At 31.6% G+C, this 19978-nt stretch overlaps 1 protein-coding gene across 1 annotated transcript in view; it reads right to left on the reverse strand.

The window, feature by feature from the left end:
• Positions 1–362: 362 nt before the first annotated feature.
• Positions 363–19978, reverse strand: part of LOC132730085 (exonuclease 1-like) — a 30930-nt gene continuing 11314 nt past the window's right edge. The window contains exons 7-15 of the mRNA XM_060715942.1: positions 19094–19378; positions 18341–18527; positions 16499–16591; positions 14385–14628; positions 13531–13964; positions 12948–13075; positions 10919–10955; positions 4028–4157; positions 363–1092 (exon numbers count right to left, since the gene is read on the reverse strand). Of these exons, the coding sequence (XP_060571925.1) occupies positions 972–1092; positions 4028–4157; positions 10919–10955; positions 12948–13075; positions 13531–13964; positions 14385–14628; positions 16499–16591; positions 18341–18527; positions 19094–19378 (1659 nt within the window). The 3' untranslated portion in view covers positions 363–971. The remainder of the gene's footprint in view (positions 1093–4027; positions 4158–10918; positions 10956–12947; positions 13076–13530; positions 13965–14384; positions 14629–16498; positions 16592–18340; positions 18528–19093; positions 19379–19978) is intronic.

Raw genomic sequence — 19978 nt, forward strand, 5'->3', positions numbered from 1 at the left:
TGTGCAGAGCATAGGTATTCGGCGCGTTGATTGGTCACTACCCCTGAGCCAACCACCCCCCTCCTTCACCCACTGTGCAACCCTCTAAACTAAATATATAGATAACTTTAAAAAAAAAAAATTTTGTGGGAGATGAAGAGCATATACGAAATATTAAAACATGTTTAAAATGAAAAATTCTGCAGTTTACATGGTTTTGAGAGGTAGGAGGGTTGTGGAATGGGTGGGTAGGAGGGTTGTGGAATGGGTGGGGGTTGGCGGGGTAGTGACCAATCAACGTGCAGAAGTGGCCAGGCTTAACTCTGCAAACCAAATAATGCTTATTAGAGGGGTAAAAAAATCATGACACAAGAAACACTTAAAACATGTACTGTAAAATTTTTATATTTCTATATATAACTGTACAGCATGCAGATAAAAATTCAATTTACACCTGTCATGAGTAGCACATGTATATTTTTTCCAAAGGTGATTAGCTATTAATTCAATTATTTAATTGAGAAGCTGCTTTGAATCAAAATAAAAATCACTTAAACTCAAAAGGAAACTCAATTTCATTTAAAACTGCATAATAAAAACTTTTTAATCTATTCAAAACCCATTTTTCTCCAATAGTGATATTTCATTTCAGTAAATCACCTCTTATCTACCACTACCTTATTCTACCAGTATAAACTAATTCTGTTGCCATAGCAACCAAAAGTAGTGTAAAAATAAGTTTAAATGACACTTATTAGTATTAACAAATGCCAGCTTTTCAATTTGACTCCTATAATATTCAATAACAATCTCCTTAGACTAATTTATGTCTAATATAACATAGGATAAGCCTTTCGTCTATGCTAAGAACAAATTTCTGTCACCATTCAATTTGAAATTTTATTTGTTTTCCAACACCTTCATCTACTTTTTCAGTAACTTTTCAAAACATTTCCATGCCTGCAAGTCTTATTCAGCACTAGCCTGAAAGTCTATTTCATCAGAACTCGTTGGACACTGGTATTTTTGCTAGTAGGGTATGATTTTGTTTCTGGAGTGAAAGCATCATCTTTGTCACAGTCAATGGTATCATGGTTTAATCTTGGTTTCTCACTGTCAAAATAAAAATTTGAATTATTATATGATCAGTATTAAAATGTCAAAGATAGATTTTTTCTCAACTATCATTACAAAATATAAAAGTCTTTGCTCCCCTTTTAGCATATACAGAATTAATTTTAATTTGATGGCGTAAGAAGCTGTAAGCTCATCGATAGTAAAATAGCATCTTTTCCAGGAACTAACCAGTTATAAGCAATGAGTGTAAGGGAAACAACAGTTTGCCACTGATGGGGTTTAAATCCTTGCAGTGAGAAGTCCTTAAGAAATCTAGTCCCACACATTCACACCCTTCAAACTCTCAAAGCAATTTCTGTTACCATAAAAGCTTTATCAACTAACTCTGTTATCATAATCATGGATTATTCAATCATATAAAGGTAGGAACAACATGGAAACAAATTTTAGAAAGCATAGTAGGACAACCTTATACTGTTTGGGTTTAAAGACCTCAGGTGCGCTCCTTTAAATACTACATTGTTCTTAAATAGAAAATCTTCTCTATTGAAAATTAATAACTTAAAAAGAATGTTAATTGATATTAAAACAGAATACAGGTGCATGATTTTGTTTTATACATATTTTAAAAATATTTTTGAATAATTATTTACAACATTTTCAAGGCTTAAAAATACTTCTTTTTGTCGTTTCTTTTTATAAAACTGATTTATTGCATTAAATGCATTTTACTTGTACATTAAAATGTAACCACAAACAATTCTGAACATGACTTTTTATTCAGTATCAAATCACAAAATTTGCTAAAAGGAAGTTAACTGTTTTCATTAACTTTAAGGTTAAGTCAAAGAGTTGTGCTCAAGGCTAATTTTTTTCAATTGTTAATGAAAAAATTCCAACAAAGAAATTAATCTGGTTTTCCTATCATTTTTTTCCACTCAATTTGTGAAATTTCAACAAAAATCATCTGCATCATGACTTTTAAGCTCTGAATAAAAAAATGCTTAAATTAAAAATCCAGACAACAATTCTACTAGTGTGAAATTTCTACTTATGTCTTCATCAGTAATAACTAGAAATGTGTCCATAGGACACGGATGCCCCCACACGCCACTGTTCTGTCAATCTTATGACTCTAGGTCAAATATTTTTTTGGACTAACATGTGCCACAAGTTGAAAACTAAAAATCAACAAAGGGCCATAATTCTGTTAAATTTGGTCGCAGTAAAAATTCCTTCCTTAACTACCATCTACACATTAAGGTTGTTCATCCCTGGAAGTTTAAGCAAATCTGCCATCCGGTTTAGAAGGAGTTGCGTTCACAAAATTTCTACAGAGTAAATAGTGAAAAAATCAACAAAGGGCCATAATTCTGTTAAATTTGGTTGCAGCGGAAATTCCTTCCTTTACTATCATCTACACATTAAGGTTGTTCATCCCTGGAAGTTTAAGCAAAATCTGCCATCCGGTTTAAGAGGAGTTGCGTTCACAAAATTTCTAAATAGTATATAGTGAACAAAATCAACAAAGGGCCATAATTCTGTTAAATTTGGTCGCAGCAAAAATTCCTTCCTTTACTATCATCTACACATTAAGGTTGTTCATCGCTGGAAGTTTAAGCAAAATCTGCCATTCGGTTTAAGAGGAGTTGCGTTCACAAAATTTCTACATAGTATATAGTGAAAAAATCAACGAAGGGCCATAATTCTGTTAAATTTGGTCGCAGCAAAAATTCCTTCCTTTACTACCATCTACACATTAAGGTTGTTCATCCCTGGAAGTTTAAGCAAAATCTGCCATCCGGTTTAAGAGGAGTTGCGTTCACAAGATTTTGGGACGTACGGACGGACGTACGGATGGACAGACACTCGGACGGACAAGTGCAACGCTATATGCTCCCACTCTGTGGGGGCATAAAAATCAACAACATAAAATAAAATCGACTTAACTTCCATTTAATTCATAATAAGCAAAACAAACTTTCTCTATAAAATTATGTTTTTAAGTCTTGCATCAACAAATATAAAATTTAGTCCACTGATTCATCATTTGTGCTACAAGAAATTAGTTTTTTTTTAGGGCAATACAATAAGACTTTCAGACCACTTTCCCATTTGAAACAGAGTACCTCGGGTACTTTATGTACATCATTTCAGGAGTATCAGGCTCAAGTTTGAACCTGAGAAAAACCATCAACTTCCTCTTTTGTAAACAAGCTGGATAACTTCCTCACAGGAAGTGTTTGGGTTGTGTGTGTGTGTGTGTTTTTGTCAAAGTTTTTATCTTAAATAAATCATTTAAATAAAACATTATCCTAATATGATTATAAACAGTTTTCAAGAAAAGAAAAACACTGCTAAAATTCAATATCTTCTTAATAATTAGCTTATTGGCAAAAAAAATCAAAACATTTTGCCAATTATATTGAATGGCAAAATTTATGAAATTTTTATGCTTTACTGATTTTCTTGAAAATTTTAACCATCAAAATAAAATTAATACCACTTTTAAAAAATAATAAAAAAATAGAAAAACAAAAATTGTAGGTGTATTTAAAGTTTTGCTTTACATGTTATTTTCGTTGTTAATGGAATTTAATTATTCTTTGTTAAATCATAGATTGAGCTTTGAAAAATATCATTTCCTTGCATAAAATAATCCAATTAAACAGTAATTGAGAGCATAAAAGTAATCAAGTCACTGTGATTTTCCATCTTATGTAACAGAGGCCTATTAAAGGTCTCTTCCCAATCAAAATTTGCTTTAAAATCACAGTTTTCGCAAAAATCTGAACTTAAAACCAGAATTTTTACTTCCCATATTAGCAACTTTAGAAATAATTTTCCCAAAATCAAGAGGCTAGTGACTCTTCCTGATCAAGTGAGAAAAAACCATTGAGTCAATAAACTGTATTTTGCATGCAGTGAAAAAAGAAAAGATCTCTTGATAAAAACCTGGAGCATTTATTACCTTTTATTATGGGCAAACTTGGCAAACATGTCCTTAAGGTTGTGCTGCTTGTTGCTGGTATCTTGACTTGAAGACGATTTCTTTGACCGTTTAGACAAACCTGAAACCCTGCAGCCAGACTTTGTCTTTCCTGGTAGGATAAAAAAAGTGAAGAATAAATATAATTTCTTAAGAAATCTAAATATTTAAGTCTGAAATTATCAGCGATCAAAAAGCTGTAACTTGTTTAAGAACTACGCTAACCAATTTATCACAATTCATAAACTGCCCCTATTGTACATGTAAAACAAATTTATCACATAAACCGCGGCGCAAGATTAATAAAAAGCATTATTATATGATTTAAAAATAGCTGCAATCTCATTGGTCCAAACAGTAGTCAACAGAACTTTTTATAAAATCATATTTACTGAATGTAGTATCATATTCACTGGCTGAATTGGATTTTCCCAGTCTAAAAATAGATTGAGACTTATATTCAATGATCATATCTGTAGACTGTTAATTAAAAAATAATTGTTGCTTTTTGTTCTTAATTGCATATTTCTCTGTTAAAATATCATTGCTTTACTATTATACTTGAAGGCTACACTGCAATGATGAGTATAAACTTGAATTATTTTTGTATGCGCAGCGTTCGCGTAGTCGTCACATGCCTAACACGTGCGTCTTTTTCCCGCACTTCAACGAGGCAAAATTTGTACATGTATATAAGGTTGTACTTTTTGATAATTCAATAAATTAAATAAGCAATTATTGAACTAGTCATGATTAATATTCACCGGCAGAAAGTCATATTACTTGGCTATGCCCACTATGTCACTGCCGGTGAATTCACATCAATATTTAATGGCTAACTAGTTTAAGAATTGTAATATTCACCTAGTGTAATAACATTTTGCGTGCTCATTTTGCGTTATTGTAAACCAAGCATTAAAGCGCCTGAGTAGCAATACCTATAGGCGGCCAAGAAAAACGGTCTTTTTACTTAAATTTTTATAGTTGAATCATCTGATAAATATTATTTATTTGTTGATTTAATACTAAATTGAACTTGTTGAAAAAAAACAACATGATTTTGCTTGCCAAAGGCTTGCATAATATTATTTTATTCAACTCGTTCAATAAATTTTGTAATTCAATATACTAAACAATTAAAGAAACTTTAATATTTAATTTTCACAAATCAAAACTTGACAAAAACGTAGATGTTGAAGAAACAAATTTCATGGACTGGTTGATTTATCTGTGTAATATTTTTCCCACCACATGTCACGCTAAGTACCAACACTAGTCTAATTAGCCTTTAACTTTATTTAGTATTTCACGATCTTAAAATTCTTTCACAAAACTTCCCATTAATATATGCCACAACTTGATTTATTTAAACACTTAAGTAATGTTGTATCCTTTTATTATTATTTATACGAATATACAACTTCTGTTATCACAGGGATTAAATTTTTAAAAAGTTAATTGTCGACCTATAAGTATAATTTATGAAGAAAATCAAAACAAGAGGCAAATTTGGACCAGTATGCTCAACTGTACTCAATGCTTTATCATATGACAATATTAATGCAGAATATTTGGCTATACAAACTTGAAAATCAAAACAGGAGGTGGCATCCTATGCAGTGTTAATTCTCGTCTTTTAGGCAACCAATTTTGACAAACTTTAAAAGGGGCATTACATATAAAACCTACCTGAAATCTCTAAATTTTACATTCAAGGGTCAAACTCCTTATTCCCTTAATAGTAGAGCTAAAAAACCTTGATGCAACTTTTTGCATCATGACTTGATATCTGCAGAATTAGATTCAAAATTTATGCATTTGAAGTAGTGATATACAGAGTAGCTTCAGTAATTTCATAACAGTTTACCAAAAAAATGTCTTTAAATTACAAAATCTATTTAATTAGCATGATTAACAAGGAAGTTTTAGAAAAAAAAATATATATACGTATAATATTTCTGACAATAATGCTTGCAAAAGTAACAAGAGCTATCTGAGAAACAACAAGTTCGACTTTAACAAGTACTGACTAGTATGATAACAATTACATTAACTAAAAAGGAGCATAATTATACAAAACTGAATGGCAGAATTTCAAGTCCTAGATATCAAAAAAGTACTTCAAATTTGAAGTGAATATCTCAAACAGTTTTTGAGAAAATTAGGAAAGTATGAATATACAAGAGCAATCAGTGATCATGTTTCACTCCATGATGCCAATTGCATGTTGCAACTAATGTGTAGCAGGAGACACAAAAATCATTAACAAGGAAAAATGCAATTTTTATACAAGAGCCATAACTCAGCCAAAAATCATTCAACTCTGTAGAGGCCACGCTATACAGGGAGATAATTAAGCAAAAAAAAATAAAGACTTTTAGAGTTATCTACCCTTTTGACATGCAATTTTTGTGAAACAAGTATCCAAATTTACAGCAAATTTCTTTGAGAAATAAGCCTAAAGAAAGGTTAACCATGGCAGAAATAAAAAATAAAATGGGGATATAACTTTGCTAATTACATTTTTTTATAATAAATAAGTATACCAAGTTTGAAGTGAATAGCGGGAAAATGGAACTTAATCTTTTACAGGCAACAGTGACCTCTGACCTGAAAATGGGACGACAAGACGACAGGCATCCCTATATCAAGTTTAATGAAATAGCTATATTTAGTAATGACCATAAACAGAAAATGAACCTAAAATGTTCAACAACACGGTGTTTATCCAGTAACGCCGGAATGTGAAAATAACACCTGATTCGTGCCATTAGTAACGCAGAATTGTGCAATAAATAGCAGATAACTGACAGGATTTCAAACACGGTAAGTAAACTGGCCAATATATTTTTTACTTAACCGAACTGAAAGAAAGGAATTGCCGCATACGGCTGTGAAGACATTACTCTTTATCCCTCATCAAGAGTATTGACACGAAATTGTTTACTTTTCAAGATCATTCATGAAAACGATAGCTTGACCACTAAATTTTGGCTTTTTGTCGACTCTCATAAGTACAACAATGCATATTATACCGTATAATTTCGGTTTTCTGTAGGCAAGTGACATTTATACCAATATCAATACCTATTGAGAATGTAGTTATGAAAATGGGCTTTGTTCAATAATTGAATTTTTCATTGTTCTCACGTTCTAATTATCAATTATTTTACATAGTAAATACGAGGAAGTCCACTTTTAGGCCTTCATGGAATGGATATCTTCCACAAACACATCTCTAGTAGCTCTTCATATACTTGTACATTGAGTTAAGAAACCAAAATATATTCAACCTATCTTTAGTCTATGTCACACTGTACCTGGTAAATTTATGAAATGGTTTTGCTCAGCTGTGATCATGGAACAGTTCATTCAAAGTCTGAGAGATTGGTATTAGATATTTATTGTATTTGTACAAATGAGTTACCTGAGTGAGCAAGAGGGCACTCTGTATGGATGTGACCTGGCTCTGTACTGGGTCATCAGTCCTGTTAGTTTTGTAAATGTCTATACTAATGCCTAGCATAAGCTCTTACGGTAGATTCACATGTTTTTCTATACAAGTTAACATATATAATAAGAAACCCCAAGAGTAGGGTATATCTTTACCCCAGGGTTTATAATTTATTTGACTTTAGCAGAGGATAGTAAGGTATTAAAGTTTCTAAGTAAAATATCTTTTGAATACAAGTTACTTCCTTATATAAGAGAAAAAATAAATAAAATAAAAAATCCATTTTCACAGAAGTTCACCAGGCAAAGTGCTACTACCAAATATTCGTTTTGGTTGGGTTTAACATCACGCCAACACAATAAAGGACATATGGAGACTTTCAAGCTTCACAGGTGCATTATTTCAGGCATAACATATACAAACACTTCTTCTCTTGATTGTTTTCAATTTTTACATTCAATTTATTTGCAATGGATTTTTTTTGTTCTTATTTTCTAACCAGATTAGACGTGGGCAACATGTTTGCAAATAAAAATTTATTTCAGGAAACAAATGTCAAGTTTGTCAAGATCTAATTATTATATATTTCTTAATAAGTATTGACTAGGTCCCAAATAATTATATTCGCTCATTAAAGGCGTTAAACCTTTGTAACAGTTCAGTGCCATATATGAAAAATCACATTTGCCTGCGTTACCACAAAGCACAATTCACGTACATCGGAGTTACCTCATAAAAACGGCATGAATCACATTTTATCAGCTTATTTCAATTTCTATATCACCAGAAGTTTAGTAAATGTCACTTGCCTACAGAAAACCGAAATTATACGGTATAATATGCATTGTTGTACTTATAAGAGTTGACAAAAAGCCAAAATCTAGCTCAGAACGTTGGTCAAGCTATCATTTTCATGAATGATCTTCAAAAAAATAATAACAATTTCATGGAAATAATCTTGATGAAGGATAAAGAGTTTTGTCTTCACAGCTGTATGCGGCTATTTCTTTTTCCAGTTTGATTAAGTAAAAAATATATTGGCCAGTTTACTTACTGCGTTGGAAATCCTGTCAGTTATCCGCCATTAATTGCACAATTCTGCGTTACTTACTGTAGGAATTGTGCGTTATTTTCACATTCTGGTGTTACTGGATATACTCGGTGAACAATGGCAATACCAGTTACCTGGCTATTACGATGCCCCCATTTTTTCTGCCTGAAAAGTGGAGCTTAAAATACAATGAACCAATGAAAAAAAGATGATATATTCTGAAGCTAGTTGAGAAACATTGAGAATCAACCATATAAATAATAAAAATTGCCTATTTCTCAATATCATAATCTTTCATAATTATGAATGACGTCCAAATGAATGACGTAAGTATTCTGCAAAAGTACCGTAAAGAATGTCTCATCCGAAATACCCTTTTATATAATACCAATATCAACTTTCAGGAACATGAAAGAAGCCTTTTCCGAGAAAATATCATTAAGTATTTACTTGATTTCTGTTAACTGCAAAACATACTGCACTTGTTGATTGAGACATGATACAAATGTTATAAATTACTTAAATTAGTCCCTTATTGTTAATTATTCTTGTCTTAAGAAAAATGAAACTTAAATTAGTCAATTAGGGTTATTATGTAACATAAGCTATTTATTAGTTTCTCTCAAATGCATTTAGATATGTCTGTAACTCTACCATTAAAGTCAGTTTCCCTTAGCCCAAAATAGGTATATTTTCCCCTAAAAATGCTAATTATTTCCCTTAAAATGCATTGTGCACATTCTTCACCAGAACCATGACTTAACAGCAGCTGACTTGTATCAGCTAGAAGACAGAAAGCTGTCCCTATAGATATACGCTGCTATGTACCATGCATGTTAAATTGAATTAAAATTGAAATTTTTTATAAAATGTTTGGGTAAATTCCATTCTCAGTTGTTGGATTTGAAGTTTCCCTTTTCTGATTTAATACACTATGTTTTCCCCTTCAGAATGCCAAAGGTTGTTTTAAAAATTGAACAGGGATTGAGGTTATAAAGAAATTCTCTCAGCTAAAACTCAGGTCTCAGGTATTTAATAGGTCGGAAGTTGCCACAAAATGTTCACTGATTAATGAAAATCTGGCCATTTGAGACGGAACTGAGAAAAAAGTTTATAACCTCAAAGCCAGGTGTTGCTTCATGCATTATTTCAAGCATGAACAGCCAACCTAGTAGAACCTCCAACATTCTGTAAGCAAGGTACATTGCATCCTTAACATGAAAATAATCAAGTTTGCGTCATAATTTGAACAAAGATGGGTTGCTAGTAATTGGAAACCACTCCGAAATCTGAACATATATGAGCCTACTGGGCAGGAACCAGTTTCCGGACAGAATTCGAGTTTTTTTGATTGTCTATTTTTTAATAATAAACATGCATTAATAAAACCAATATACCAAAAACCTGAGCTCTTTCTACATCCAAAACACAATTAACGCTGCCTGGTGACGTAAGCAATGTACAAACTGAAGGGTTAAATTAGGTCATTAAAAGTGTAAATTGTTCACTCTTGCAGAACCAGTTTCCGGACATATATTAAGCTGCTATTCATATCTGTTTTTAACTGATAATTATTCTAATATAACAAAAAAATTCTTCTCACATATTAGCTTTCTTATATAATTAAGCCGATTTACTGAAAAATGTTTACGATAGGAAAAATAATGATCACGTGATTGGTCTCGGAATGACTGAAAAGTGGAACGGATATTTGTGTGTGTACGGCAGCAAAGAAGTGCGATGTGGAGTAAACCTAGCTAAACACCGTTTTCCGATACGATACAGATTTGGCTCTGGGGAATTTACACCCAATGAACTTCAAATGAAGTACATTGTGCATTAATTGCTACCCCAAATTATATCCCGAAATAAACAAAATATTGCGCATGCGCAGTACAAATTACATGCCCCAAAGGAATATTAGGCTGTTTTTAAAACACAGGTAAGATATCCTACGAAATTTTAATGATGTATCAACTTGGAAGGAAGTTTATTTTCACAAACAATCAAACCAAGCATCTTCATGACATGTAAATACCGATCGTCATCGATAAACCCAAAATTAAGCCGTTATAATACTTGTCCGGAAACTGGTATTGTCCGGAAACTGGTTCTTACCCAGTACTGTTTTTTTTTTGCTAATTCTAAAACAAATCTTATTCTTTTATATATTCTTACATTTATATTTGAACACAGATCTGATTTCATTTACCATTTAGAAAAAGATGTTTGGAATCGAGTTGCCATTTGGAAATACAAAAAGTTAAAATAAATCCATGTAAAGAACAACCATATCATCTAATGGATGTACTTTTTTTTGTTGTTTTGTACTGTATTGAAAAAAGACAAATATAAAGCTGTAACTTGCCTTTGTTAGTTGCAGACGAAACACCAATCTTTTCAGTCTGTGAAAAAAGAAAAGAAAAAGATTATTAAACTCGCACATCAATTGCTATTCAGTGACTGTATTCACATCACTATTGTAGATTGTCCTAGGGTTGGGTTATTAAAATCATCCCTAGTCTTAACAAGGTGTATTGAACTGTTTAAACACTCCCTGAATGGTCAATACCGGCTCATTGAAAATGTTAATCAATGCTTTTTTCATCTGTATAGTATGACTAAATATTTCATTAACAAAATCCTGCAAAGCTCTCAGACATTTTTATGACAAAACATTTCTTCTTTCGTCTTTCTGTCTTAAAACCTACGCACTGACCATAGCATTTCAGTTACATTCACACTTAGCATTTAATTTATTTCTTTTCTGAAGTGATGTCAACAACATTTTTCAACAAGTGTCATGATATAATTAGCCTGTCATTTAAAATGCAGTACCGAATGATGATACAACTAGCACCAATTTTGTCATACCCTTTGGTATAGCTGTGCCTGGAAATAACCTAGTAATTTCATACATGTTTCACCATTGACAGGTGTTTTTTTTATGAAAAAAAAAGTTATCCAGTTAGCCTGAAATAACATATGATGATGCAGTTTTCCTCAATTACCGCTATATTGTCTAATAATTTAATCAAATCAACAAATTTTTCAATAACTGTACATTTTTTTCAGAGATATGTATCATTTATACATTAATTCATTCAACTTCTTGAAACATTCATGCATAAACAAAACCAGTAAAATCATACATAAAACTTTCAAAAAAAGGGACTCCACTGAGGTTTTAGTGACGGGACAGAAAATAGTTTTTCAAGACTTATGTTCCATTTGATATAGGCCTAGACCAATAATTTGCGAGCAAAAATTCAAATCATTTGCTCCGTTTTTTCCAGAATAACTATTTTCACTGTGAAAAATTGACCCAAAATTGAAAAGATTGCAATGCTTTTTGCTTGAATCAGGCTAACAATAGCACAAAAATATGATTTTCTATTTCTTGGTATATCTCTTAATCATCTTTTGCATATTTCTGTTTTATTTTCCCCAGTTGATCTATGAAAGAAATTCAAATTTTAAGCTTTTGAACCTTTTTGGAGTTCCTTTAACCCATTACTTCATATACACGCCTTTTAATGCCTTTTTCACCCCCCTTTTTTGTTGTCTCAAATGATGAAAAAATGCCTTATTTAGGCCCCAAACACTTGTTTTTGTTTGAAAAATGTTGTTAAAAAAAGTGACCTCTTTTTCGTTGCAGCCCCCAACCAAAAGATATATCAGGGGGTTGCCAGAAGGGGGATGTGCCCCCTTCTGTTTGGGGGGTTTGAAGGGGGGCGTAGTCCCCCTCATCGCCAAGAAAATTTTGGACTTGTGAGAGGCTGTAAATGACCCCAGATTGATCATAAGGTAACGTGTAACAAACGCTGAAAAGCATTTGACTCTATCTCAATCCATTGAGAAGTTGCAGCACTTTGAAGTCAATTTTGATGGAAAAAATCAACGCAAAATAGTGATTTTTTGGCAATTTTGAGATGTCCCCTCGTTGCCATGGTAACAGAAAATTTAAGCCTGAGCATGTTGTTGCAAGGGCAATGGTCCAGTCAACATTTGTGCCAAGTTTGATTAGTGTTGAAGCAGTTTTTATAGTATTATAGCAATTTGAACTTGTAACGGGAGACTTTTCAATGAAAACAGCCATTTTTCACAAAATGCTCATGAAGTAATGGGTTAATATGTATACAAGTACATATATAAAAATTACTTCATTTACATATGATGTATGTAAATTTTGTCAGTATTTATATCATAAGCAGGAAACTTTAAACACAATAATTTCGCAAATATTTAAGTTAATTGGCATCCTTCTACATTTTACCAATACTTTAAACAGGTTATATAAACACTTATTTATGGATGAAAGGTCTAAACATATTTTCTCCTATTTTAAATCTGCCCGTGTTAACTATTGACCAAGGCCTTATTAAAAAAAAAATTACCCGTGGAAAAGGTGCTGGGATCTGGAGGCCACATGTAGAATCTTCATCTGAATCAATCAGCACCACAGTTTGACTTTCTGAGTTTCCTCCTTTTATCATTAACTGTTTTCGATTTGGCTGATTAGAATTTATTTTTTGAAGTTACTCTGCAAAATTCCAAGGTTTTGAACTGGAACCTCATTTTTTAATTTCTTTTTCATTTTTAAGCAAAAAAATTGGGAAAATTTCCTTTTAATTCTTGACAAAAAAGTTTGGCCAACCCCTTTTTATTCTTGTTACAAGTTCTATCTTCTTTCCCAAACTTTTATCGGGTCACCAGGCGGGGTTTTAAACTTTTTTTGACTATCATAGAAGAGTTTGGGTGAATTTAGGTTTCTTGAATTTTCAAATCATTTACAGTCTAAATTTCCAATACTGAAAGGGAAATTTCTTTTTGGGGCTAAAAGGAAATAAATAAACCTTTTCAGTTGCCAGGGAGTCACTGTAAAGGGAAAAACTACTTTTATCGGGGCTTTGGATTTAAACTAAATTATCAATTTACCTTTCTTTTTTTTTAAAAATGTTTTCAAAAAAACCCTTTAAGACACTACTTTTTTGAATGGATTTTTGACTTCTTTCGAATTTTTATGAGATACTGATAAACTGTCTGTGCTACTGGTCCTATTAAACTTGAATTTAGACCACTTAAAAGCTGATCCACCTTTCGGAGAAGACTTTGGAGAGTTATTTCCCTTTGCATCTGAGAATTTAAAATGATGCTTTGAAACTTCTGTTATAGACACAGAACTTAGATCACTTTCATCTGATGCTTGTTTTTCCAAGTCTTTTTTAGGATCTTGAGCAACTTCTGAGTCATTACTAGCGTGATGAGTAACTGATGAATACACATTAGCTGTGTTACTGTGTACAGGTTTGTATAATGATGATAACCCTTCATTTTTCGGAGATGATTTACCACTTTCACCTTTAGAAAACGCAGAATCTTCAGTCTTGCTAATACTATTGTTTGCAAAAAATCTGAAAAAGAAAAATGAAAACAAATTTTTTTTCTCAAATTAATGAATAAATAAAATAATAATAATTGTGTAATATTTTAGAATTTTAGATGACTAAACCTGTATGTGTCAGATTAAGAGATTCATTTGCCTGCCCTGTGACACCAGTTAAGGACCACACAGTAAAACAATCTGTGTCCACTGACCAATTTTAGAATTTTTACATTAAAATCTCTTTAAATAACAACCAACATTTACAAATTATAAGCAATTACTGTAAAATAGTAACTAAAACATTTCAAGGTTGTAAGACGGCACAATTAAAATCTCATCGTGTTCTGACAAAAGGGATTAAAAATTTAACAGATTGACTACGACATATACATTTAGCACAGTACCATTATCAATCTAATCAAATATCATTGCAATTCTTGCTACTTACCGACTCTTTAATTGCTTTGGCTTCGGTGCATTAAGGTTAAACCTTGGCCTCTTTGATGGTGATTTGCTTGCAAAAATATTTCTTCGTGGTGATACAATATTTTCTTGATCTACATCGTTGTCAGTTTCATTTTCAGATTCAACTTTGACCTCAGGATGAGCCTCAGACAGAGAGTTAAAAAACCGAGGGCTATTTTTAGGATCAGGTTTAAATTCCTCTTCAGGTTTTTCTTCATCATCATTTCCTAAAAGAGAAAAAATTTAATTGAGAACCTTTGTTGTACAAAAAAACACCTTAACCTTTTGAAAAAAAGAGTGTGCTTGAAAAATTGAGACAAATATATATTTCAAAGCCGGGGGTACGCAGTATCCCAGATCAAAATCCACCAGTCAACACCAAAATAACTGACAAAAAAAGCGGTGGACTTGGTGTCAAGGCATTTTGAAAATACTATTAAAACTAAAGTTAGGACATTTTCTTTGCAAAAGAATTAAACTAAATTTTTCTGTTGTTTAATGACTTTTTTTTTTTAAAAATAGGGGAAAAAAGGGGTTTTTGAAAAACAGAATTTGCAAGCCAGGGATGCCCCCTGAAAATAAATCATTGGAAAAAAAAACAAAGGGGAAATTTGTAAAAAAAAAATTTCTTTTTCCCAAATTGTTTTTCTTTTTTTCCCTGGTTAAAAATTTCATCTGAGAACTAAAAATTTTTTTTGTAAAAAAACAAAGGAAAAAAAGCGTCAAAAAGTTGAAATAGAAGTTAAAGGGCTGGGAAAAAAAGTTTGAAATTGAACCAAAAAAACAGGGGAAACAAAAACAATTCAACCAAGGGGGGTTCCCCAAAAAGGTTGCTTTTTAAAACCAAATTGAAACCCAAAAAATCTGTCTTGAAAACCCTTAAATTTAAATTAAAAACCCTTTAGACGCAACCCGACAAAATAAACATATATAACCCCCATTTACTTTGTTTTTGGGAATATAAAAACCCTTTTTTTTTGTTACCGTAATGATTTCTTACCCAAGACCCTTTTCTAAAAAACTTGTTTTTGTAAATTTTAAAAAATTTTTCTTTATGAAATGATAAAAATTTTTTTTTGTTCTCTCAAAAAAAACCCTTAAATTTTCAAGGTTTAAAATTTTCTTAAACCAAAAAAATTTCTTTTTAATTTTTAACTTAGGTTTTCTCTAAATTAAAGGGCTTTTGTATTAAATTTAAAGGTTTTGTTAAAAAATATAATTTTATAAAAAATAAATTTTTCGTCATGTTTTTTTAGTTTGTAGTTAAAAGAAAATTTCTCTTGTAAATGCAAATAATACCAGGAAAAAGAAATTAGCCTGGGGGAAAGTAAAAAGCTTATTTATTTGGGGGCACATAAAAATTAAAAAGGCACCCAAAACCCACTTTACTTAAGACCACACCCGTAAGCCCCAGAAAAAAAATTTTTTTAGTTTTTTCTATCTTTGAAATTCCCTCATTTTTGGGTTGAATTTTTAAAATTTAAACCTTTTGTCCCTTTTCTCCCAAAAATGAGTCAAATTAGAGTGGTTTTTCATTAATCAAAAAACATATTCTATATACTGGCAGGGGAAAAATTCCCGTCAATTTTAAGGGGGGTTTTTGGGCCCAGAGATGTTTTATTTTAAAAAATGGTCTTTTTTTGTGCCTTGTAAAAAGTTTTTCCTTTAGTTACTCAATTGGCCAAATTTAAAATTTCCCGGACCCTCCAAAATTTTATTTTTGGGAATTAGTTTCAGTTTTAAGTTTTATGCAAATATTTTGTATGGGGAAATTAAAAATTTTAATTTGCTACTAGTATAGTTTCCCCCCAAAGAAATGTCCCTTCAAAAATTAATTACTTTTTGGTTATAAACATTTAAATGCCTTTAAACCCTTAATTTCAAAAGTTATTAAATCAGTTTGCCCTTTATAAAGAAGGAAAAAATTTTCTTTGTCTGAGGCATTTAATGGGAATTTAAAACCTAAAAAATGCATATTTGGGAAAAGGGGCCCTTTAGTACGAATTGCCTTATTTAAAACAACCCCGTTTAAAATTTCCTTACTTAATATTAACCCTTTAAATCTCTTTTTAAGCCCTACATGTCTCTGCACTCATATATCAATATTGGCAACTCTTGCCCTCTTTTTTACAGGTGAGTGGTACATATCATAAAGTTCCGTGTTAGATTTCACTTCTTGTGCATCCTCAACTGAAGAAATTCAACATAACATGAACTAAACAAAGCGTTTTCTTGGTTTTAATAACTTAAATGGTTAATTTATATATTTCCTAATTAAAGCATCAAGCATTTAAGAGAACCAATTATCATTTCACAAGCAGTCTGACCTTACTCTATACTGTTGCCTCTTTTAGCCTCACCATACTAAATATCATAAATAGGATCATCATTCTTTCAATCAGGACAAAACCATTCATCGTTATATTTTTTTTTTAGATATGCATTAATTGAACAGCAAACATTGCAGACAAGATAAGATGGCATAAATGTGCCAGCTGATCTTGGTCTACACTGGCGGCATGGGGAGAAACAGGCTAAAGGTTAAATTTATCCTTATACAGTTGACTCTTGGTAACTCTAATTTCAGGGGACTGGGAATTTCACTTCAAGAGAAACGGAATTCAAATGTCTGCCTGATTGAATGTCCAAAGTAGAAGGTTTGTTATAGTTGATATCATCTATGCTGCAATACTTAACCAATGAAATGACGGTTAATCACTTACAACTTCAAATTATTAATGAACAGAAAGATATTATTTAAATTTAATACATGTATATTAATAGTGAAACATAAACACAAACATCCGTAGCAATGACATAAACTAAAGTTTGTCAGTATTCATCAGTAATAATATTAAGCACATGTTTACAATAAGCACTCATGACAATTCATTACTATAGAAGCACAATTACACATTTATTTAAACAACAATTTGTCTAATAGCTTGGAGAATATGAATTAATCATCGGACGAAAACGAAAGTAGCAAATATCGTGAACCAGCAGTACATATTAATGTATGCATATGTAAAACGACAGAACATTAATCATACAAATATCATTTCGTTGATAAAACACACTTTTATGATGTGTTGATAATACATGATGAGCGACAAATTAAAATTACTATGAAACATGTGAACCAGGTTGACAACATCTCACCTTGATGTCTCCGCCAACCTTTGACCAGTAGTTTGTTTTCATACTTCCACTTATTAAGATGAAAATATGTTGAACTTTAATTGATAGGACCAAAAATTCCTTTCGACTAAACAGGAATCTCAGTAAGTCAAAATTTGACGTAAGGGGAGTTCAAGTACAAAAGATAAAGACAGCAATTCAACAGGACTTAAGAAATTCTTCATCTTAAAAGGAATTTTGAGTAAGGCGATTTTGACTAATTGAGAGTTAACTGTATTTATATCAAAATCACTATCACAAATAGCAGTATAAACAGTTTAAAGTTATAAAAGATTTTATCTTAACTTATAACAAATCAATTTCAGAGGATAAACATAAAGAGGATATTGCATAAGTGTAGATTTAATACTAAATTTATTGAATGAGTTGAATAAAATCATATTATGCGAGCCTCTGGTGAGCATAATATTGTTTTATTCAACAAGTTCGATAAATTAAGAACTGAATCTACACTTATATAATATTCTATTTATCACATTATCACAATTACAGCAGTTTTCAGTTAAAAAGCATCAATTTTCATTGATGCGTCTATAATGTTACATTAACTTTAGAGAGTTTTAACACTTTGTATGTAACGCAAATAACGTGACATCAAAGTGTTATAACACTAGTCTAATATCGTTTTTATTAAATGGCTTTATTACACTCCTGTAATCTTTTTTATGTGATAAAGTTATTTATTGGAAATACTTTTTCATGAATTAAGAGTAGGTGACATCAAGATCTTAAACCTACCTTCTCTCACTCTCTTGTGTGGACTTCTTTTCTTCAAATTTGCCTTTACTGTGATTTCTTTGCCTTTCAGATTAGGTCTGTCAGCTACCTGGGTCTCGTGTAGGGGAACTCTTGGTTTCACCCTGTAGTTCTTGTCCCATATACTCAACATGTGTAACATCTGAGGCTTCTTTTTCACATATTTTGGCTGCAAATAATTATCTTTATTAACTAGGTAGGTATATCAATGCAACCTTAAAGTTCAAATTCTTGAAAATTATTTTAATTGTTTATTATGTTTGCCTAAATATCATAAACATTACAATTATCATATAGACATGAAATATATATCTGATGAAACTAGGTTAATGAAATCAACATTCAAGCATCAAAAAACAAGATTAATATGAGAAGGTTCTTACATTTATAAAACTGGATGGCAAGAGAAGTTATAAAGTTACTTTTCACCTTTGACCTTTGAGTAATTCTGTCAACATAGTAATTTCTTTTAGAAGAGAGCAGTGACATCATTAAAACCAGAGATTTATAGTACTCAGCAAGATGAATAATGATTTCTTTTAAAACTGAATTTGACATGTCTGAATAAATGATCAGTCTATGAACATGTCTTAAGGAGAACTGGATATTTCTACATTTTCCATGATTTTGGTACATGACCAGATGTAAAATTACTAAATGGTTTTCTTTAAGCTCTTGTTTACAAACTCAAAAACTTAAAGAATTCTTTGTAACACAAAACAAATAGATTTTTACCACAAAAGTTTCTGGATCAAACGATGCAAATATTTCACCAGAGTAGATATTGACATTTCCTAATGCTATCTGTAAAGCTTTCTTTGCAGGAAAAGGGGAACCAGCATATGAAAGTTCATCTGGGTTTACATCTTGTGGATATGGATTAAGAGGAACCAGCCGTCTCTGCAGGGGGTCGTAGACAAATTGATACAGGAAAGTGTTGTTGGCAGCAACAAAGCCATCTATATATTCTTGAGGTACTGATATACTAGACTTGAGGTAGGTAGGTAACTTCTTAAGTAACTGAAAATAAAAATATATGCCTTGAAAGTCTGCATCTTGAAACATATTTCTGCATAGTATATTGATATATTATAATGCTGAACTTGGGGTCCAAAATCTCAAACAGAAGTTTAAATAGTTCGTTCAACAAGTTGAATACAGGTAGAAATTCACAGTATTACCTATCCCACTTACCTGTACATATAACAGTAATGTTTTGGTATACATGTATTTCAACTAATGAAAATCATTCACAATAACAAATTTGTTTCTAAATCATGTAAACAATTTAAACAAGTATTATTTTGTACTATAAAAATACTATTTGGTTATGTATAAAAAAGGATATACATGTAATTGCGAAACTTAAAATATCTAAAACTGTTCTGTGCTATAGCATAGCCCATGTTATAAAGTGTTGCTGTAAAGTTGAACTTGATATTATGTATAAATCAGCCTTCACTGGTGTATCACTGGATAGTTTTGTCATCTTTCCCAAAACTTTATCTTCCTTGCACAATTTTTGAAATGATTTGAGCCACGTCATGACAAAACCAACATAATGGGTTTGCGACCAGCATGGATCCAGACCAGCCTGCGCATCGGTGCAGTCTGATCAGG

The sequence above is a fragment of the Ruditapes philippinarum genome, unplaced genomic scaffold (genome assembly GCF_026571515.1).
Source record: "Ruditapes philippinarum isolate M1 unplaced genomic scaffold, ASM2657151v2 ctg3820_1_1_1_1, whole genome shotgun sequence".
Lineage (NCBI taxonomy): Eukaryota > Metazoa > Mollusca > Bivalvia > Venerida > Veneridae > Ruditapes > Ruditapes philippinarum.